This window comes from Spinacia oleracea, chromosome 3 (genome assembly GCF_020520425.1).
Source record: "Spinacia oleracea cultivar Varoflay chromosome 3, BTI_SOV_V1, whole genome shotgun sequence".
NCBI classification, from domain to species: domain Eukaryota; kingdom Viridiplantae; phylum Streptophyta; class Magnoliopsida; order Caryophyllales; family Amaranthaceae; genus Spinacia; species Spinacia oleracea.
Genome location: NC_079489.1, coordinates 137,052,433 through 137,076,150, shown reverse-complemented (window position 1 = coordinate 137,076,150; position 23,718 = coordinate 137,052,433). Strand labels below are relative to the sequence as shown.

General features: G+C 39.1%; 1 protein-coding gene across 1 annotated transcript; it reads left to right on the top strand.

The window, feature by feature from the left end:
- Nucleotides 1-21,157: 21,157 nt before the first annotated feature.
- On the top strand, nt 21,158-21,916 carry LOC130470110 (uncharacterized). The gene is made up of 2 exons (XM_056839699.1): nt 21,158-21,395; nt 21,501-21,916. The coding sequence occupies exons 1-2, from the start codon at nt 21,158-21,160 to the stop codon at nt 21,914-21,916; spliced, it is 654 nt and encodes a 217-aa protein (XP_056695677.1).
- The last annotated feature ends 1,802 nt before the right edge of the window (nt 21,917-23,718 follow it).

Genomic DNA, 23,718 nt, shown 5'->3' with positions numbered 1-23,718 from the left:
TCTCCAATATGCTTGATTCCCATAGCTGCAGTGTGCGAGTTGTGCTTCGCCTGCGGCAGAGGTTTAGTCAATGGATCTGAGATGTTGTCATCAGTTCCAATCTTGCTTATCTCAACTTCTTTTCTTTCAACGAACTCTCGTAGAAGGTGAAATCTACGAAGTACATGCTTGACTCTTTGGTGGTGTCTAGGCTCCTTTGCATGTGCAATAGCTCCATTATTATCAGAATACAGGGCTATTGGTCCTTTAACGGAGGGGACTACACCAAGTTCACCTATGAACTTCCTTAGCCATATAGCTTCCTTTGCTGCTTCATGTGCAACAATGTACTCCGCTTCAGTTGTAGAATCCGCAATGGTGCTTTGCTTAGCACTTTTCCAGCTTACTGCACCTCCGTTGAGGCAGAAGACAAACCCATAATGTGAAGGAAATATGTCCTTCACCCAAGGTGCATTAAGTCTAATACCAAGGTTCACATTAATTGCGAACAATTAATTCAGTGAGATCAAGTGATCAGAACAGCTAGCTGGAGGAATGCTTCCGATTAGTGAGTTCTAATGGATATTGAACTCACAACTTACTCTTGACTGAACCTACAAGGTCACACCAATGACACGTAACAGATCACCGGATTAAATGAATCAGAAATTCATTTAATAGCTTTTCGGGAATTAGTTGGAAACGTATTATACGATACGACCTTTGTCGGAATCGTATATCGTATCGCAAATATTCGTAAGCTGGGCAACACGAATAAATCGTATCGTACGACAGTGATTCGTCGTATACGAAACGATAAATAATATATCGGAAATATATTAAATCGCGAATACGAAAGGCATCGGAGATGCCGGCCCGTCGAGCCAAGCACGTAAGCGTGCAAGGCCCAACGAGCCAGCAAGCTCGCGAGCAAAGGCGAGCAAGGCCAGCCCATTGGGCGCGAGCACGCAACAGCACGCAACAGCGCATCGCAGCAACGAGCGAGCAGGCCCACGGCCCAGCTACTTGGCGCGCACGCTGTGGGCTTCGGCCTGCCGTGTGTCGCTGGGCGCGGGCGTGTCGTCCGTGTTGCTTGGCGTGCACGGCTTGCTAGCCGGCCTTGCTTCTTAGCTTGGTCGGTTAGTAAGGTTATGTAAATAACCTTACAACCTAATTTCCAACTTAAAACAATTCATATTACTCAAACCCTAGAGACACAGAGAACCCTAATTCTCTTTGTGCCTCTAAAGTGAGTTCTTCCCAGAAGCAAAGTATCTTGATCAATTGTCTAAGCTACGATTATCAAGACGGATCTGATCGTGTCGGTGAACCAAGTAGAGGAACGACAAGTGGAGTTCTTTGTTCGTGTTCGTTGACAGATTATTGTGGAAAACACGCTTCGAATGTAAGTTTGCTTAATCTGTGCTTTATACATGTTTCCTGGCTTTGGGGATTGTTCCGCACATGTTATTATGTTTAACTGTATTTCCCTACAGTGGTATCATGAGCCTTAGGTATTCAAATCATGAATTAGCATGATTATTATTGTTTTTGCATCTGTCGAAATTTTGGATTTTTTGTTGATTTTTCCGAATTTTTTACGAATTATTGGATGAATTGCGTATAAGCAGGTCCGAAATAAAAAATCATCGCTTTTTCGACTTTTAAAACCCTAATCTGATGGAAAACGATTTTCTAAGATCAACTCATGAGAATAGAATTTCGAAAACAGGCCTCAAAGTATCGTTTTTTGGGCGTTTTTGTTAATTTGTTATTAAAAATTAAAAGTGTCGGACAGTAATTCAATTAAAAGGTCGACCTAAACTACTCGGAATTGCTTGAAATTTTGACACAATGTTTCAGGGTACATGCTTGATCTATGGTAAAAAATTCAGATTTTTCCGATAAGTATAAACCCTAATGTTTCCTTTCCCCAATTCGTAAAATTTGCAATCCTAATTGAATTTTAATTAATTTTGGTTTAATAATTAGGTTAATTGGGGAAGGGGGTAACATTTCATGGGTCAGTGGCTAATTTTAAAAATTATTGGATTAAAATTTTGAATGGTTTCGTTAATTTTAATCGCACTTAAACCAAATTATTAATAATCTGAAATTTAATTGTTTATGAACGATTTAAAGCTTCGGATTTTATTAATTAAAAGTTCAAACTTCAATGTTGATTCGTTCATTCATAAAAGTTTGAGTATTGTTAGCCCTTGACTTAATAATTTTACGAAATTGGATTGTCGTTAAAGTTTATTAAATCGTTAAAAATCGTTGTTTTTCGAAAATAAAAATCTTAACTTTTTGAAAAATAAAATTAATGCAAGTTCGTGAATTAAATTTAATTTTAATTAAGTTGATCCGTATTACGAACCAAAGGCACGAACATGAGCATGATGGAAGTATGGCTCATCGAGCCATACGAGGCCATTGCGCTCAGGCCGAGCCACGCGACACGGGCAGCAGCAGCTGTGCTGCGTGCCTCGTGCGCGCTAGGCGAGGAAGGGGCAGGCGAGGGAGCTTGCGGGGCTGCGACGAAGCGAGGCGCAAGCCTTGCGACGTCTAGCACACACACGATGCACAACACGCATCGCAGGGGCAGCATGGCTGCGGGGACGCGGTGCGCGCGCGCGATGGGGCTGGGGGTGCGCGAGCTTTGCTCGTGTGCTCTTGGGCCTCACGCAAGGCGGGGCTGGGCGCAAGCCTAGCCCGATTTAGCAATTGGATTTTTTTTATTATTAAAAATCGTTTAATTCGTTGGGCTTCGTATATTTGCATTAATTTGGGCTAACGGGATATTTAATTTAATATTTTATTTACTTGGGCTGGGCCGCGAGTTTTAATTTAATATTTCGTAATTAATTATCCGGAATAATTATTGGTTTGAGTGGGAGCCACTAAATGAAATTAAAATGAAATAATTATTTTAATTATTTCGTAGGTCGCATTATTTTAATTAAATTCAATTTTAATTAGAATAAAGTCTAAGGATTAATAATTTGGAAATTGATTAATCTTTTAGGACGCGTTTATGTGAACGTGAATTTTAATTAATTCACGTAAATACTTGCATATTAACATGGGCCATTCGTTTTAGCACACGAATGGGTGAATGCATAGAATATATATTTTATGTAATGCAGGTACTCCAAGTGACTAGTATGGCCAATTTAGGATAGTTAAATACGGTCTGCGTACCATTCTATCTTTGAATGTAAAGTTTTAAATATGGTCTGCGTACCATGGAAATTTTGATGTAATTTATTATTTTCAAGTATTTCTAAGTTTAGAACTTTAAGTTAGCATTTGAACGAAGATTCAAGACGATGCCAAGCTAACAAGGAGGTGATGAAGATTGGATGCTTCAAGACAAAAGTTTTGGGCCATACTAGATCACCATTTATTTATGCAATTTAATATATATATATATATATATATATATATATATATATATATATATATATATATATATATATATATATATATATATATATATATATATATATATATATATATATATATATATATATATATATATATATATATATATATATATATATATATTATGCGTGAATGTATGAATGTATGTATGCTTTGCATGAACAGGTTGTTTCCTATGAATCGATTAGTTTTAAGTTCACTTAATAATCGAACCAACATAGAAACAACTAGGTCCAAGTAATATTGAGTTTAAAAATTGCCTTCCAAATCAACACTTACAAAAATCTAGGGATCTAAGATAGTAGGTTTACGCTAAAGCGAGGTGCTATTTTAGTTGACTTAGGTGGTAAGGCGTCCTAAAGGAGCACGTTGATTGTGGTTACAACTCAAACAACAATGGCATTAAGTTTTGGCAATGGGATAAATTATGGCATTAATTTATTAACCAAGAGTAATTTGGAGATTACTAGCAATAGGTTTTGCTTACCTAAAATCTTAAACTACTTAAGACATGCTAAAGCTGCTTAAGGATTTAGGACTTTTGGGGTCTTGGAATCGTTTTATTCATTTTGGACCATGTTTTTGCTTTTTGCATGAATGAAATGTTTTAATAGCTTTAATGATTGCATGTTTTGCTTTTATTTTAAAGTTATTGAATTGTATGAATGGTTATTTATTGCAAATTCTTTTCGATTGTAGTAATCAATATGGCCGCGATCAAAACAAAACTCAGAGTAACTGAAATTCTGGATGTAAAATTGAACCTATCAAACTTTCTTGATTGGGAGAGGAAGCTTCGGCAAGTCCTCAGGTGGAACAACATTGAATATGTAGTTGACCATCCCATCCCCAGCTATTATTCAAAGGATATGACTCCAGAAAAGCACTGTACATGGGCAAGCCACGTGTCGCTAGTGATGGATCTTATTCTTGGCTCTATCCCCAATGATTGGAGTGCAAGGTTCGTTGCATACGAGCCATGGGCACTCCTAAGGCATCTTAGGGATATATGTCGTGGTAGATTCCAACATGGTGGTCAACATGTCGACCAAAATGTTTTTGAATTGGTAAATTCATTTGAGGATCTAAAGCTTAACGCTCCACTGGGTTGTTGCTTTGACGTCGAAAGACAAAAAGCAAGGGAAAGGGTCATTGATCTTGAAATGACAGAACGGACGCCAATCAGAACTCATACAAAGAAAATGGTTGGGCTTCTCAACCGGCTTGAGTTACTTGGTGATCCATTCCCAGATTCTGCAGCTGCGGGAATACTTTTGAATTCTCTTCACCCTGGTTATGAGAAATTCAAACTACTCTATTTCTCCAAGAAAAGGGAGAATACTCTTAGTGAACTAATTTACTTGCTTCATCAGTACGAATTGGACTTTGTAAGTGATAAGCAAGCATCGCTAAAAGTAAAGAGTAAGAAAATCAAGAAAAAGGTTCCGGGCAAGATCCAAAGCAAGGGTGCATCTCCATCTACTTCAGGAAGGCAAGTGGCGCCATCCAAGAAGAATATGAAGAAGGATTGTTCTCCATCCACATCGCAATGCTTCAATTGTAATGAAATTGGTCATTATAAGCGAGATTGCCCCAAACTAAAGGAAGAGAAGAAGGACGGAAACGTTGCTTCTCCTTCAGGTATGTATGTTATACATTGTAATCTTGCTAATTCTACTTCTTGGGTATTAGATACTGGTTGTGGCTCACACTTATGTTCCAATTCACAGGGACTAAGGAGAAGTAGAAGGCTTGATAAAGGCGAGATGGATCTACGCGTGGGAAATGGAGCACGGATTGCTGCATTAGCCGTAGGATCTTATTTTATTTCTTTGCCTAGTGGGTTTGTTTTGGAACTAGAAAACCGTTACTATGTTCCTAGTATCACCAGAAACATCATTTTCGTTTCAAGTTTGGATTGTAAAGGTTTTAGTTTTCAATTTAAAGACAATAGTTGTTCTTTTTCTTTGAATGGAATGTTTTTTGGTTCAGCACAACAAGAAAACGGTCTTTATGTGCTAGATACGAGCAAACACATTTATTACATAAATACCAAAAAGGCTAAACCTGGTGATTCGGATCTCACATTTATGTGGCATTGTCGATTAGGCCATATAAACATAAAGCGCATGGAATTACTTCAACGGAAAGGAATTCTAGAATCATTCGACTTAGAGAAGATTGATCAATGCGAATCTTGTTTACTTGGCAAAATGACAAAGCAACCTTTCTCAAAGGTGGGAGAAAGAGAAAAAGAACTACTAGGGCTAATACATACGGACGTATGTGGGCCTATGAGTACGAAAGCTAGAGGTGAGTTCAGCTATTTCATAACGTTTACGGACGACTTCAGTAGATATGGCTATATTTACTTAATGAAGCACACGTCTGAATCGTTTGAGAAATTCCGAGAATTTCAAAATGAAGTAGAGAATCAACATGGCAAGAAAATCAAAGCTCTAAGATCGGATCGAGGAGGTGAATATCTTAGCCACGAGTTTGATGACCATCTAAAAGAATGCGGTATTCTTTCTGAATTGACTGCTCCGGGGACACCTAAATGGAATGGAGTGTCGGAACGGAGAAATAGAACCTTACTCGATATGGTCAGGTCAATGATGGGTCAGGCCGAACTTCCTTTACAGTTATGGGGACATGCATTGCAAACTGCAGCACTCACACTGAATCGTGCTCCGTCAAAAGCTGTTGAAAAGACTCCATACGAATTATGGACTGGGAAACTTCCAAAGTTGTCTTTTCTGAAGATTTGGGGTTGCGAAGCATATGTCAAGCGATTAATTTCGGACAAGGTACAACCTAAATCTGACAAATGTTTCTTCGTTGGGTATCCAAAAGAAACTATGGGGTATTATTTCTACAACAAGTCAGACAACAAGGTATTCGTTGCTCGTGACGGTGTCTTTTTGGAAAGAAATCATATTTCCAAATTGACAAGTGGGAGAATAATAGACCTCGAAGAGATTCGAGACAAACAACGAACTCAGAACTCTTTAGAAGCAGTTCAAGTTGATGAACCTCCAAGGTCTTTAGAAGAGCCAGTGGGAGTAGTTCCTCAAAACGTTGTTGCCCCTCGTAGGTCAAATAAAACTATTTTTCAGCCGGACAGATGGACAGGCGTCCTCTTGAATGAAAACTTAGACGTTCTCATATTGGATAGTGATGAACCTTTGACTTACAAGCAAGCTATGACGAGCCCAAGCTCCATTAAATGGTTAGAGGCCATGCAATCTGAAATAGACTTCATGTCTGAAAATCAAGTCTGGGATTTGGTTGATTTGCCGGATGGGTTCACACCTATCGGATGCAAATGGGTCTTCAAGTTGAAGAAAGACAAATGTGGAATTGTATACATATACAAGGCTAGATTGGTAGAAAAAGGTTACAGGCAAGTTCACGGTGTTGACTACGATGAAACCTTTTCTCCAGTCGCGATGCTTAAGTCTATTCGGATAATCCTTGCGATTGCCACTTTTCATGACTATGAAATATGGCAAATGGATGTCAAAACTTCCTTGAAGAGACTGTGTTCATGACACAGCCGGAGGGTTTTGTCGATCAAAAGAACCAGGAAAGGTATGCAAGCTTAAGAAGTCCATCTACGGACTAAAGCAGGCATCAAGGAGTTGGAATAAACGATTTGATGAAGCAGTCAATAAGTTTGGCTTCATCAAGAATCAGGATGAATCTTGTGTATACAAGAAGGTCAGTGGGAGTAAAATTGCATTCCTAGTCTTGTATGTTGATGACATACTGCTTATTGGAAACGACATTCCAATGTTGGAGTCTGTAAAGACTCGGCTCGGGAAGTGTTTCTCAATGAAGGACTTAGGAGAGGCACAGTACATATTGGGCATCAAGATATATAGGGATAGATCTAAGAGGATGATTAGACTAAGCCAAATCACTTACATTGACAAAGTGCTAGCTAGGTTCAATATGATAGAAGCCAAGAGAGGCCATCTACCCATGTCACATGGCATATATCTAAGCAAGAATCAGTGTCCCAAAACATCTGATGAGCGTAGAAAGATGAGTGGAATTCCATATGCTTCGTCTATTGGATCCATCATGTATGGTATGATTTGTACAAGGCCGGATGTTTCGTTTGCACTCAGTGCAACGAGCAGGTACCAGTCAGAACCAGGTGAGGCACATTGGACTGCTGCCAAGAACATCCTAAAGTACCTGAAAAGGACTAAGGATCAGTTTCTGGTTTATGGTGGTACAGATGAGTTGATTGTTAAGGGCTATACGGACGCAAGCTTTCAAACCGACATAGATGATTTCAGATCACAACCTGGGTTTGTGTTCTGCCTCAACGGCGGAGCAGTAAGCTGGAAAAGTGCTAAGCAAAGCACTATTGTGGATTCTACAACTGAAGCCGAGTACATTGCTGCCTCGGAAGCAGCAAAGGAAGCTGTTTGGATTCGGAAGTTCATCGAAGAACTTGGTGTTGTCCCCTCCATTAAAGGACCAGTGGCTTTGTATTGCGACAATAGCGGAGCCATTGCCCAGGCAAAGGAGCCTAGGAGCCACCAGACGTCCAAGCACGTACTGCGGCGACTTCATATACTTCGAGAGATTGTTGAAAGAAAGGAAATCGATATTTTCAAGGTTGGAACTGATGACAACGTCGCGGATCCATTGACTAAACCGTTTCCACAAGTGAAACACAACGCACATGTAGCAACCATGGAAATCAAGCATGTTGGAGGATGGCTTTGATTTTCTAAGTATTGTTTTAGAACATCTGTTAGATCTATGTTTAAAACAATTGGTTTAACCATTTAATATTTATTAAATTTATTTATTTCATATGCATTTAATTGTGGTTTAGAATTAAATGATAAGTCCATGTGATTCAAATAATTCAAATGGGATGTCAAGATGGATTCTTTGACAAAGAAACACCCATAAGTGAACTTGAATATTGAAGTCACAAAGGATCCCTAATCCAGGTCATTGAAAGGTGGACGACCAATGACTAATGAAGATTAGATTGCAAGTAGATTACTTAGTTCTGTTTCTTGAACTAGAGTGACTGGATGTCAGAATCTTTTGCATAGATACTTATTGGATCTTGTATCGGATTGACCATGAGAACGCTTTAAGAGATTAAAGTCATGTCATAGATAGTTCTCATTGATGGTGATTAGAAACCGTTCCTCAGAACATGAGCGATTATGTCTGCTCGTTTGAGAATTAGTTCGCTTTGATACTAGCTAAACGTCGCACCGTAAAAGGAGGCTATAAAAGCAGTTATTGGGCGTACTATGAATCAAAGTGAGTGTTCATAGATTGCAAGAATGGATTGTCCTCCTATCTTTGATAGGATATGGGGTTGTTGTGTAACAAGGCCTCTCGGAGAGTTAGATACTGTAAAATGCATGGCCGTGCTCAGAATGGTTAGGCTTAACCTTCTGCAAAAGTTTGACAGTTGAACTCTGTAATCCGAGAAACACTTCTGGACCTAATAAGGATGGCTTCGATCTTACCTTATGTTCAGTAAGTAACACTAACTGACAAAGGAATGTGGATGCACACTTGTCTGAATGACAAGTGGGAGATTGAAGGAAATATGTCCTTCACCCAAGGTGCATTAAGTCTAATACCAAGGTTCAGATTAATTGCCAACAATTAATTCAGTGAGATCAAGTGATCGGAACAGCTAGCTGGAGCAATGCTTCCGATTAGTGAGTTCTAATGGATATTGAACTCACAACTTACTCTTGACTGAAGCTACAAGGTCACACCAATGACACGTAACAGACCACCGGATTAAATAAATCGGAAATTCATTTAATAGCTTTTCGGGAATTAGTTGGAAACGTATTATACGATACGACCTTTGTCGGAATCTTATATCGTATCGCGAATATTCGTAAGCTGGGCGACACGAATAAATCGTATCGTACAACGGTGATTCGTCGTAAACGAAACGATAAATAATATATTGGAAATATATTAAATCGCGAATGCGAAAGGCATCGGAGTAGCCGGCCCGTCGAGCCAAGCACGTAAGCGTGCAAGGCCCAACAAGCCAGCAAGCTCGCGAGCAAAGGCGAGCAAGGCCAGCGCATTGGGCGCGAGCACGCAACAGCACGCAACAGCGCATCGCAGCAATGAGCGAGCAGGCCCACAGCCCAGCTGCTCGGCGCGCGCTGTGGGCTTCGGCCTGCAGTGTGTCGGTGGGCGCGGGCGTGCGGTCAGTGTTGCTTGGCGTGCACGACTTGCTAGCCGGCCTTGCTTCTTAGCTTGGTCGGTTAGTAAGGTTTTGTAAATAACCTTACAACCTAATTTCCAACTTAACACAATTCATATTACTCAAACCCTAGAGACACAGAGAACCCTAATTCTCTCTATGCCTCCAAAGTGAGTTCTTCCCAAAAGCAAAGTATCTTCATCAATTGTCTAAGCTACGATTATCAAGACGGATCTGATCGTGTCGGTGAACCAAGTAGAGGAACGACAAGTGGAGTTCTTTGTTCGTGTTCGTTGACAGATTATTGTGGAAAACACGCTTCGAATGTAAGTTTGCTTAATCTGTGCTTTATACATGTTTCCTGGCTTTGGGGATTGTTCCGCACATGTTATTATGTTTAACTGTATTCCCCTACAGAATGTGATCTGAAATCATCTTTGTCGGTTTGGAAACTTGCGTCCGTATAGCCTTTAACAATGAATTCATCATCTCCACCATAGACCAGGAAATCATCTTTGTGCCTTTTCAGGTACTTCAGAATATTCTTGGCAGTAGTCCAATGTGCCTCTCCTGGGTCTGACTGGTATCTGCTCGTAGCATTGAGTGCATACGCAACATCCGGGCGTGTACATATCATAGCATACATTATTAAACAAATCAATGATGCGTATGGAATCCCATTCATTCGTCTACGCTCATCAAGTGTTTTTGGGCACTGAGTCTTGCTTAGAGTCATTCCATGAGACATGGGTAGGTAGCCTCGCTTGGAGTCTGCCATCTTGAAAATTTCAAGCACCTTATTAATATAAGTGCTTTGACTAAGTCCAATCATCTTTTTAGATCTATCTCTGTAGATCTTGAGGCCTAGTATGTACAGTGCTTCTCCTATATCCTTCATCGAAAAACATTTCCCAAGCCATATCTTGACAGAGTTCAACATAAGAATGTCATTTCCGATAAGTAATATGTCGTCGACATATAATAATAGAAAAGAAATTTTTCTCCCACTAACCTTCTTGTATATATAAGATTCGTTTGTGTTCTTGATGAAACCAAAGTCATTGACTGCTTTATCAAAACGTATATTCCAGCTCCTTGATGCCTGCTTCAATCCGTAGATTGATTTCTTAATCTTGCATACCTTTTAAGCATTCTTTGGATCCTCAAAACCCTCAGGCTGTGTCATAAACACAGTTTCTGTTAAAATGCCGTTTAAGAAAGCGGTTTTGACATCCATTTGCCATATTTCGTAATCGTAATATGCAGCGATTGCTAACATTATCTGAATAGACTTTAGCATTGCAACTGGTGAAAAGGTTTCATCGTAATCCACACCGTGGACTTGCCTGTAACCTTTTGCAACCAATCTAGCTTTGAAAACTTCAAGTTTCCCATCCTTGTCTTTTTTCAGTTTGAAAACCCATTTGCTTCCTATGGCTTGGTAGCCATCTGTCAAATCGACCAAATCCCACCCTTGGTTTTCTGACATGGAGTCTAATTCAGATTGCATGGCTTCTTGCCATTGCTTGGAGCTAGGGCTCGTCATAGCTTGTTTGTAAGTCGCAGGTTCATCACTTTCATATAATAGAACGTCATAGCTCTCCTTCGTCAAAATACCTAAGTACCTTTCCGGTTGAGATCTATATCTCTGGGATCTACGCTGGGTTACATTTCTAGATGGTCCATGATTCTCACCAGATACTTCTAAAGATCTCTGAGTTTCATCCTGAATGTCATCTTGAGCATTCTCTAGATTTTGTTGTTCGACTCGAATTTCTTCGAGGTCTACTTTTCTCCCACTTGTCATTTTGGAAATGTGATCCTTTTCCCAAAAAGATACCATCTCGAGCAACAAACACCTTGTTCTATTGTAGAAGTAATACCCCTTTGTTTCCTTTGGATAGCCCACAAGGATACATTTGTCAGATTTTGGATGAAGTTTGTCTGAAATTAATCGTTTGACGTATACTTCACATCCCCAAATCTTAAGAAAAGACACATTTGGAGGCTTTCCAAATTAAACCATAACTCATATGGAGTATTTTCAACAGCTTTAGACGGAGCTCTATTTATAGTTAGTGCAGCTGTATTTAGTGCATGTCCCCAAAATTCTATTGGAAGTTCGGCCTGACCCATCATTGATCTAACCATGTCTAGCAAGGTTTTGTTCCTCCGTTCCGACACACCGTTCCATTGTGGTCTTCCAGGAGGAGTCAATTCTGATAGAATTCCACATTCTTTCAGATGGTCATCAAATTCATAGCTCAGATATTCACCGCCTCTATCAGACCGCAATGCCTTAATCTTCTTGCCTAATTGATTCTCTACTTCACTCTGAAATTCCTTGAATTTGTCAAAGGATTTAGACTTATGCTTCATTAGGTAGACATAACCATATCTACTGAAGTCATCAGTGAAAGTGATAAAGTAGCTGAAACCACCTCTAGCATTTGTACTCACTGGTCCACATACATCTGTATGGATTAAACCCAATAGTTCAGTTGCTCTTTCTCCAACTTTAGAGAAAGGTTGCTTTGTCATTTTGCCAAGTAAACATTATTCGCACTTACCATAATCCTCTAAGTCAAATGGTTATAGAATTCCTTCCTTTTGAAGTCTTTCTATGCGTTTCAAGTTAATATGGCCTAATCGACAATGCCACAGATAGGTGAGATCCGAATCATCCTTTTTGGCCTTTTTGGTATTTATGTTATAAACTTGTTTGTCGTGATCTAATAAATAAAGTCCATTGACTAATCTAGCAGATCCATAAAACATCTCTTTAAAATAAAACGAACAATTATTGTTTTTTATTAAAAAGGAAAATCCCTTAGCATCCAAGCAAGAAATAGAAATGATGTTTTTAGTAAGACTTGGAACATGGAAACACTCTTCCAGTTCCAAAACTAGCCCAGAGGGCAACGACAAATAATAAGTTCCTACAGCTAATGCAGCAATCCGTGCTCCATTTCCCACTCGTAGGTTTACTTCACCCTTGCTTAACCTTCTACTTCTTCTTAGTCCCTGTGGATTGGAACATAAGTGTGAGCCACAACCTGTATCTAATACACAAGAAGTTGAATTAGCAAGTATACAGTCTATAACGAAAATACCTGAAGATGGAACGACTGTTCCGTTCTTCTAATCTTCCTTTAGCTTCAAGCAATCTATCTTCCAATGCCCCTTCTTCTTGCAGTAGAAGCATTCGGATTCAAAGTGGGTTGACTGACCTTCCTCTTTTCAGACTTGGCGCCAGTTTGCTTAGTCGGGCTGGCCTTCTTGCCACCTTTCTTAGCATTCCTCTTCTTACAAGATTTCTTGAACTTGCCCCCACGCACCATAAGCACATCTTGCTTATCACTTTTGAGCGTCTTTTTAGCGGTTTTCAGCATACCATGAATCTCAGTGAGCGTTTTGTCCAAACTATTCATACTGTAGTTCAGCTTGAACTGATCATACCTGCTATGAAGAGAATGGAGGATGGTGTCTATAGCAATTTCCTGAGAGAATTGCTGATCCAGCCGACTCATATTCTCATAATCATATAATTAGTCTAGGATGCATACACTTTGTAGCGTGCCCTCCCTAGCTGCGCCCGAACCGAACAAGAACAAGTCTTTAGGACTCCAAGTGTTGTCCCTCCGTAGAAAGTCCACAACACGTCCGGATCCGCCTTAAGATTGACCAACTAGAATCGCCCTTAAGGTACTACTTATTTTCGGCTAATTAGGGCAAGAGTTTTGACTGATTTTTCTGCTTAAAAATCCTAGCTTTGAATACTTGAAATCTCGTGTATAAATTTGTGACCCTAGGCACATATTTATAGAGTATGGAAAAGGATTTAGAATCCTATTAGAATACCAATTAGTTTAATTAGAATCCCTTTAGGACTCTATTAAATAAATTCTATCTACTAGGATTAGGACTTAATCATAGAACGAATTGTAATAGCTTTAGGATTCGTATCGCACACAACCGCACACGAGCACGAGCACCGCACAGCCCGCGCAAGCCTTGCGGCCCACGCGAGCTGCACAGCTCGCAGCCCTTTTACTCGCAGCCCATATAGCTCGCGCGCGCGCCATGCCTTGCTGGGCCTGGCCTTGCGCTGGGCCTGGCAAGGAATTGGCGTGTGTGTTGGGCGCTTGGCTTGCTAGGCGCGGGCCTGGCTTCGTGCTGGGCCTTCTGTAGCAAGTCTCGTCCGATGCTAATTCGTACGATGCGCTTGATTAAATTCCCGATTCCGGAATTCATTTCCGATACGAACAATATTCAACATTTCCGATTCCGGAATTAATTTCCATTTCGAACAAATATTTAATATTTCCGTTTCCGGAATTATTTTCCGATTCTGACAATATTTCCGTTTCCAGCAACATTTCCGATTCCGGCAATATTTCCATTTCCAATAATATTTTCCGATACGTACCATGTTTTCGTTTCCGGTAACATCTACGACTTGGATAATATTTATATTTCCGATACGATCCATATTTCCGCTTCCGGCAATATCATCGTTTCCGGAGTATTCATTTACTTGCCTTTGACGATCTTAGCTCCCACTGAAACCAAGATCCGTCGATTCCGAATGTCCATAGATGGAGTATTTAATGCCATTAAATACTTGATTCGTTTACGTACTATTTGTGTGACCCTACGGGTTCAGTCAAGAGTAAGCTGTGGACTAATATCATTAATTCCACTTGAACTGAAGTGGCCTCTAGCTAGGCATTCAGCTCACTTGATCTCACTGAATTATTAATTTGTTAATTAATACTGAACCGCATTTATTAGACTTATCATTAAATGCATACGTGGACCAAGGGCATTATTTACTTCACATATAGTTCAAATACAAAGAACATATTGTTCATACCCAAAGAACATATAGTTCAAATCCATAAAACATATAGTTTAAATATTTCACTGCTAGTACATGTACATTGAAATCGTTCTCTATATTCATTAGATTTTCAATAAATGTTCAACAAGGTGCACAATAAGCACTGTGCACCCGAGTGTATAATCCAAATTGCGGTTGGAGGTAGCCCCTAGAAAATTAGGGTTTTAGAGGAGGAAGAGAGAAGAGAGAGGGAGGGGAGAGGAGCGGCTTTTGAAGTTAGCCACCATCCACACAACCAATTCTTAATTAATACGAAGTAAAGCACTATATGTGCATGCATGGGGTAAACAATTAGAGACGTATGGCGTATATATCTATCATTTTTTATTAATTAATTGTTCATGTTTGGAAAAATAATATCGATATATAGATGATGACAATAATACATAGCTTTATAGGGAGAAATATTTCAGACAAATATTTTATTAAAAAATGGTCAAATAATAATTTTGGAATATTTGTGAGTGTATGAGACTTAATCTAGTTTTTTTTTTCACTCCCTCTATTTCTTTCAAGTGTTATACTTTGACTGACATAGTGGCGGAATCAAGGTCTCTTTATAAGGGGGCCAAAGTAAAAAAAAAATTTGTCAAACATATTTCAAATACTATAATTAACAAAAACCTGGAATAAACAAATACTACATCCGTTTCGAAATAATGGGGACACTTACGCATTTCATAATAACCAAGATAAATGATTGGAATGTAAGAAATAAGTATAGAAAACGTGGAATGTTGTAAGAAAAGAATAATAAAAAATTAGGTTGCATGAAGTGGTGTAAGAAAAGGAGAATAAAAAAATAGGTTGGGTAGAAAGTTATGAGTAAAAAGAGAATATAGATTGAATGGAGAGTTATAAGTAAAGTGGGGAAAAAATAGTGTGAATTCATTAAATATAATGAGTCATATACCAAAATTAGAATAAAATACATTGTCCCTATTATTTTGAAACACCCATTTAAGGAAACCGTCCACATTATTTCGAAATGGAGGGAGTACTTGAGCAAAAAAATGAAGAAAAATAAGGCTCTCCTAGGGTTAATGGTAGCAGGAAGCTTTTTCACAAGTACTCCAAGTCTCCAATTGCGTCAACATCTTTTTTGGTACTCTAATTTTATTAAACATATTTAATAAATACTTCCTCTAAGTCAAAGTGGTGCAACTATTTCTAAACAGAGAGAGTATTTGACTGATAGGGAAAGCCATAGCTCCTGTCAGTTCCCTTAATTTTGCCCTTGGACCGTCACATAATTTTTATAGGTTTTAGTTGAATTTAATAAACTAATATTCATGTGAATTGATGCACTAATAATTTATTGCAAGAAATTAATAGCTGATGAATTATTTTATTATTATTTTTTTCATATGAGGAAAAATTAGGCACATATGTTTTGACTTGACAACACAGTTTGAAATGGTAGTTTTCAAGTCGGGTTTGAAATTTATATTTTATCTAGTACACAAATATAACATATTTCCTCCGTTCTTATTTACATGAAACAATTTAAATATATCACTATTCATATACTCCCCTTTGACCGGATTTTGTTACTTATTCGTAAGGGAAAATATAGTTATCTTGTTAAAACCGTTTTGAGAAATATTTTAAGAATATCAATTTTTATAATGTTTTCTTTTACAAAATTAAAGATATTAATAATAAAAAATATACATTGGCAAACATGATTAAAAAATTGTTACTAAATAAGAACGGAGGATTTTTTTTGTTTTATTACCTACTACTTATATCTAAAGATGGCATTGAGACGTCCCGAGCGTCATGAATAAGTTGGCTTGAAGCGGGTATGATTCATTTAGGCTCAGGACATGTGGGCCCTGCCCAACCCACAACATAAAAACTTAATTGAAGTAACTTATACGTCCAATTAATATGGAAAAACTCAATACACCCCTATTAATGACCGGTGCTTAAGGCCCTATTCTTCTGAGTTTTTCTTTTTTGGCCGAACTGAACTTAACTGAATGAATATTATTATTATTATTTATTATTATTATTATTATTATTATTACTACGAAGTATATAACTATAGTAATGGTCATAGTAATAGCAATGGTAATATTAATAATAATAACAATAATAATAATAATAATAATAATGATAATAATAATTTCTAGCAAAATAAAATCGATTTTGTTTGAGAGAGGGTTCGAAATAGAAATCTTTGCTGCCAGGGCTAGGCCCAAAAATTGAGCAAACAACTCCAACAATGGAGGAAATCAAAGAAGAAACATCAAGAAAACCATCCCACTGTCAAACTGAACACACGAGTTGGCTTAAAACAAAGTCAAGCTCCACCGATGGTGGAAATGGATGCAAGCTCTGAAAGTTCCAATCAATACCCACATCATCAAAGTCCGATGGAAGGATAAATGATGACCCCACGATCAGGCCCGAGAGATCTACAACATCGATCGCGGGTAAGAAATGATTTCAATGCCTAGATTAATGGCCTTAATGTTGGAAAAAAACAACACCTAAAACCGGCGGGAATGGAGGATTATCTGAATGTTTGGACAACAGAACTACTATAATTAACTCGCATGTGATTAATCATGGAATTGATAACTGTAATGTAGTTAATCCGATTAGTTCCCCTATTTACGTGCATATCAAACTTGATGACATTGCTGACGAACTTGCGAAAATCGTCTATTGTTTTCTATGTTCTTGGGGCTAACCCACCTCAACATCTGATGGATGGTTGTGTTCATCACATTTGGGGGAAGTTGGGTGTTGAAAAGGTGTGTTTAGTGGGAAAGGAGATTTCTGGTTTGATTTCACATTAATGAGAACTGTGGGAAGGTGCTTCATGGTGAGATGCAGTTCATTGATTTGAAACCAGTGACAGTGAATCCTTGGTATGAGGACACTAACTATGCCAAAGAATGATTAACTTCTCCCTATTTTGATCAAAATTCCAGGGTTAGATGTCAAATATTGTGGGGGGGGGGGGGGGGAGAAGAGTTTGGCTAAGATATCTGGGCAGATTGGGACCATAATCAAATTTGACCAAGCCACGTTACAATGGGATACGCTCATGTTTGCCAGAATCCTGGTTTAAGTGAGTGTAGATTAGAAATTCCCTGATCATGTCAAGTTCGAAAGGTATATTGGTTAACCAACCTGTGACTTATGATTGGCTTCCAATTAGTTGTATAACTTGCAAGAGAATGGGGCACGATGCTTACAAATGCAAAAAAAAACAGGTTAGTATGAAGAAACTTTGGGTACAGAATTATGTACAAGCTCCCCCTGCGACTAGGGTGGGTAAAAAAACACATGTTACCCAAAATGAATCAGTTGTGCCTGACTATGAGGGGTTTGTTTTAGCAATAGGGTTCATGGTGTCAACATCTTAAACCAGTGAATACCAATAAATGCTTTCTAGGCATTGTCTCATCAGAGTGATGTAAAGAAGTCTGATAGTGATGGTATTATGGAGGAATGGGAGGGTACTTCAGAGCAAGGGGTGGCACCTCTTAACCCGATGGATACTATCTGCTGTTGGAATGTTAGGGGACAAACAAATTGGAAAAAAAAAGGTGAGGAGATTGATTCACTCTCACCATATTAAGTTGTTTAGTCTCCTAGAAATAAGGGTAAAAGCTCCAAAAGGGGGTAGGTTGTATTTCAACATGTGCCCTACTTGGTGTTTCACTAGTAATCATAGCATAGGACCCTAATTTCTTTGCCATCGATATTATCCATATGAGTGCTCATATCATGCACTGTTATGTCACTCCTAAAGGGTCTGATGCTGGTTTTTTTTGTTTTTTTGTTTTTTTGTGTATGGTTTCAATGAGAAAAAGGATAGAGAGATCTTCTGGGATCAGTTGAGAACTATTGCTATATTAGCTGCTGATGCTTGGGTCATCATGGGTGATTTTAATGCCCTTATGTACCTTGATGACAGAATTGGCTCCATTGTTTGATTTTTTGTTATTAGCCCAATGAGATCTTGCATGGCCTTCTGCAAACTCATGGAAATTAATTAAGACAGTGGGAAAAACACCTGGAACAATAAACAGGATGGTGATAGCACGGTGTTCTCTAGAATTCGCTAGAATTGGAAGAGTCATAGCCAATTCAAAATGGGGTGATTTGAAAATGCGGAAGCTAACTTCTAACCAGAGTGGGAATTTGATCATTTCCCATTGATTTTCAGTGCGTACATGAATAATGTCCACAGGAGGCCTTTTAGATTTTACAATATGTGGACTCTAGAACCTAGTTTTATTGACTTAGTCATGAATCAATGGAGTAAATTTGTTTATGGTTGCTGTTAGGTTATGATACATATGACAATTCATAAATCATGCGGAAAAACCATAAAGCCAGGAAAGCATATTATTTACACATAATCATTTAGCATAGAATAGATGCATACATGTTGTAGCGTGCCTTCCCTAGCTGCGCCTGAACCGAACAAGAACAAGTCTTTAGGACTCCAAATGTCGTCCCTCCATAGATAGTCCACAGTACGTCCGGATCCGCCTCAAGTTAGACCAACTAGAATCGCCCTTAAGGTGCTTAGGAATTTCGGCTAGTGTTTGCAAGTGTATGGCTGATTTTATTTCAAAAACTTACCCTTTGAATACTTCAATCGTACCCATAAATTGTGACCCTAGGCACCTATTTATAGGAGTATGGAAAAGGAATTGTAATCCTACTAGGATGTGGATTTGCTAATTAGAACTTTATTAGGACTCTAAATAACAAAGCAAATCTAATAGGATTAGGATTTTAATCTTTGCACAAATCCTAATAGGATTAGGATTTCCCGCACACGCATCGCACAAGCCGTGCACCCGCGCAGGCCTTGCGGCCCACGACAGGCGCACAACCCATGCTGCTGTGATGTGCGCGCGCGCCCTTGGCTGGGCCTGGCCTTGCGCTGGGCCTGGTCGAGGCGTGCGTTGGTGCGTGCGGCTCGTTGGGCGATGGCCTGGCTTCGTGCTGGCCTTCGTCTAGCGGGCCTCGTCCGATGCTAATTCGTACGATAAGCTTCCGATTAAATTCCCGATTCTGGAATTCATTTCCGATACGAACAATATTTAATATTTCCGATTCCGGAATTAATTTCCGTTTCGAACAAATATTTAATATTTCCGTTTCCGGAATTATTTTCCGATTCCGATAATATTTCCGATTCTGACAATATTTCCGTTTCCGGCAATATTTCCGATTCCGGCAATATTTCCATTTCCGATAATATTTTCCGATACGTACCATGTTTCCGTTTCCGGTAACATCTACGACTTGCATAATATTTATATTTCCGATACGATCCATATTTCCGTTTCCGGCAATATCATCGTTTCCGGAGTATTCATTTCTTGCTTGTGACGATCTCAGCTCCCACTGAAACCAAGATCCGTCGATTCCGAATATCCATAGATAGAGTATTTAATGCCATTAAATACTTGATCCGTTTACGTACTATTTGTGTGACCCTACGGGTTCAGTCAAGAGTAAGCTGTGGATTAATATCATTAATTCCACTTGAACTGAAGCGGCCTCAGTCAAGAGAATGCATACTTGGACCAAGGGCATTATTTCCTTCAGTTGCCTATGTTCATAATCCTACCAACGTTGAAATGAATTATGCTGGCCTCAAGAACTTGAACAAAAATGGTTTCATCCAAGTGGAAGTAGATAAGTGTCAAGATTATTAGCAACTCCTGGTAGCTCAGTCTAAAATGCATATTGATCCTAAGAAGTCAGTGTTTTCATCCACTGAAAGAGAGGAAACTTTCAAGTTCAGACTGGCTAATGGGAAGTATAATTGTTTCATTCAACAAACTACCAAGATGCATTGGATCCAATTTGGAGATGAGAGTTCTAGGGCTTTTCACCAAAGCATCGAGCAAAGGAGGAAGCAAAATAAAATCTATTCTATCAATGATGGGAATGGTTTGTGGATACAGAATGAAGAGGGGGTTCAGAGAGCTTTCAGGCAATTCTATTCCTCCCTTTATTTTCTCCAAAATGGATCACAAAGTTCAAGTGTAGACAATTCTTATGAATAAGGGTCCTAGGCTGACTGAAAACAGGGGTTTGTTGAATTGTAGTTTTATAGTTGCTTATGCTAAAAGAGTGTTGGATGCAATTCCAAACAACAAAGCTCTTGGTCTTGATGGCTTTAATAGTTAGTTTTTCAAGGCTTATTGGGATGTTGTGGCTCTTGAAATTCACAAGGTAGTGATGGATTTTTTCAACACTGGTAAAATACTTAAGGAGGTTAATATCACCTTCACCACCCTAGTCCCAAAAGTAAATGTTTCAGCTTATGTTGGTGACTACAGATCTATAGCATGTTGTTCTGTTATCTACAAGTTTATATGTATTGAATTCTGTCTTACCTGATATTATCTCCTGTAGTCAGGGGACTTTTGTTACAGGGAGGTCTATCCTTCATAATGTCCTTGTTTTCCAAGACATTGTGAAAGTTTAAAGAAAAAGTCAACTAATGCCAAACTGTTTGATAAAACTTTATTAAAGGCATATGATACTGCGGCTTGGGAATTCATTGAGGAGATAATGTTGATCTTGGCTTCCCTTCTCATTTTATCAAGCTTATCATGACATGCTTGACTACAACTCAATACTCAATTCTTATAAATGGGGTACCCAGTGATCTGATCCAACCAAAGAGAGGTCTCAGGCAAGAGGATCCTCTCTCCCTACAATTGTTTACTCTTTGTATGGAGTACTTCTCTAGAACTATGCTTGCAGTGGGTGATCACCCTAGTTTCAAGTTCCACTATAGGTGCAGAACTATGCAGAATCACACTATGGAGTCCATTGCTACTACTACAGGTTTTTAGATTGGTCTCTCCCTTTCAAGTATTTGGGTGTTCCCATCAACACGTGCAAACCGAAAACCAGCGAATGTGAGACTTTGGTTGATAAGATGGTGGATAGAATTAGAGTTTGGAGCTCAAGACACATCTCTTTTGCTGGAAGAGTTCAACTATAACTTTGTCCTTATGAGAATTTGTGTATATTGGTCGCAAATCTTCATCCTTCCTAAAGTTGTCTTAAAGATAATCAATGCTATATGCAGAGCTTTTCTTTGGTTTGGGACTTATGAGGATGGTAGTCCTGGTTCAATGGCTTGGGACAGGTTGTGCCTTCCAAAACAGCAAGGTGGGTTAGGTTTCAGAAACTTGTTACCGTGGAACCAAGCTGCAGTAGGTAAATTAGCTTGGTCTATTGCTCAAAAACAGGATAATCTTGGGTTAAATGGCTACACATGCACTGTCTATGTGAAGGATAAATATTGGGACAGTTATGTTATGAGCAATCTAATTGACATACGAACAAATCATATTTGCTAGATGTGAGGGGGTCGAAAAAGCACGAGGCTAATGCATGACCTCGTCCATCGTGGGCGTGACGTCGTCAGATCAAGTGTAGTTAGATTTCCTGTGAGTTTACACCCAATCGACTAGTAATATAGGAGTCGCCATTCAGTTTTTAACGACAATGAGAAAAACTGACAAAACCCGGTTATCGTGACATAAAGGGAGTGCAATTATGTTCGACCACGACGGCCATAGGTTCCCTTGTGATCCCTGGTGTGGGGATCGCTCAACGTACACCCGCAGGGCAGAGATTGAGAGTTCGAGGACTGTAACTACCGAGAGGAGTGCTCATCGATAACTCCAGAGGCAGGTTATCCTTACTAGCTCAGCATAAATAATTGAAGGGACATGCGTTAACTATTAAACTATTCTGAATTGATTTTAGCAATATGCAACACATGATACTAAATCGATCGTGATTATCTTGTTTAGATTGATTTAAGGTACCTAGCATGATAGTTCGTTTGTCCAAGATATTATCTTTATTAGGCGTGATAGATCAATCGGATTAATAGTTTAACAATTTTATAAAGGGTGATGAAAGCGATTAAATCATGCGAAGGGACACATTACGACGCACCCTTGAGAGGTGCGTCACGATTCTCAGAAAACTAACCACTTGGCTTTGCTATTTCTCCTTTTATCTAACGAATCTCGGGTTTCTAAGCAGTGTTCCAGTATTTAGGCTTAATTCATCAGCTACAAGGGACAGGATACGTTCTGTTCGACTTTTGGGTCGATTGCGACAGAACGCGGGATCAATTTCGCAGCGTGAGGCTTAGGCTTAGGTTTGGAGTCAATACTCAGATTATGAATTGTGTGTCCTTTTTTCGTCGATTATGAGGCTGTATTTATAGGGAAAGAGTTGGTGGAAAGATAGATCTTTAGAATCCGAACCCAAAGAGAATTTGGAGACAACACGTCCCAGGTATTTTCAGCGCCCAGGGCTGGGCGCAGAAGATTTCGGCGCCCAGACCCAGGCGTTGAAAACAGGGTATGAGCCGAGCCTTTTGTCAGATTTGGACTCTTAATCACGGAGCTTTTGAGACTTATCCGAGTTTCTTAGTGCGTATCAACTTATGACGGAATGCGTCTGGGCCCGTTACGAACTCTGGGTTCGTTAGGAATTTAATTAATACATAACTCTTATTTACGTATTATAACAGGAATAGAATTCCTTTGCCAATTCTATCTCTTTTAGGACTTTATGTTGGAGTGCAACACCTAATTCTGACAGATTTCTATCTTTTATGTCTTGCCACTTTTAACAACTACTTCTTACGGCAGTTACCATATTTAGCAGGTTTCTATAAATAGCAGGTTTGGCTGAAATGAAAGGGTGATTTGAGATTCGTTATTTTATAGGAGATGCGTTGCCAAGCGGAGATTTACGTTTTCATCATCGAACCTTCCCTTTCGGGAATGGGGACAAAAGTAGGTGTCTATAGTTATCCCCCACTTTGACTGAGTCTTGGAGTAAGACGATGGTCAAAGTATCAGACGGAGTGCGTCATACAAGCCATGGTGTATGTGACCTATTTTGCGAGGGTCTCACGAGCCCCCGAGTGATAACATTTGACTTAAGGGTCATCACTTGAAGTGTTAACATATTCCTCACGTGTCATTGGAATTTGTTAAGTATAGGAACTCCCTCACTTTGTCATCGGAAGTACCTACAGATGTATAGAAACTCCCTCACTTTGTCATTGAAAGTATCTACAGACGTTTTCGAAATCAAAGCTATAAAGTGTAACCAGGCCTGGCCAAGCCTGATC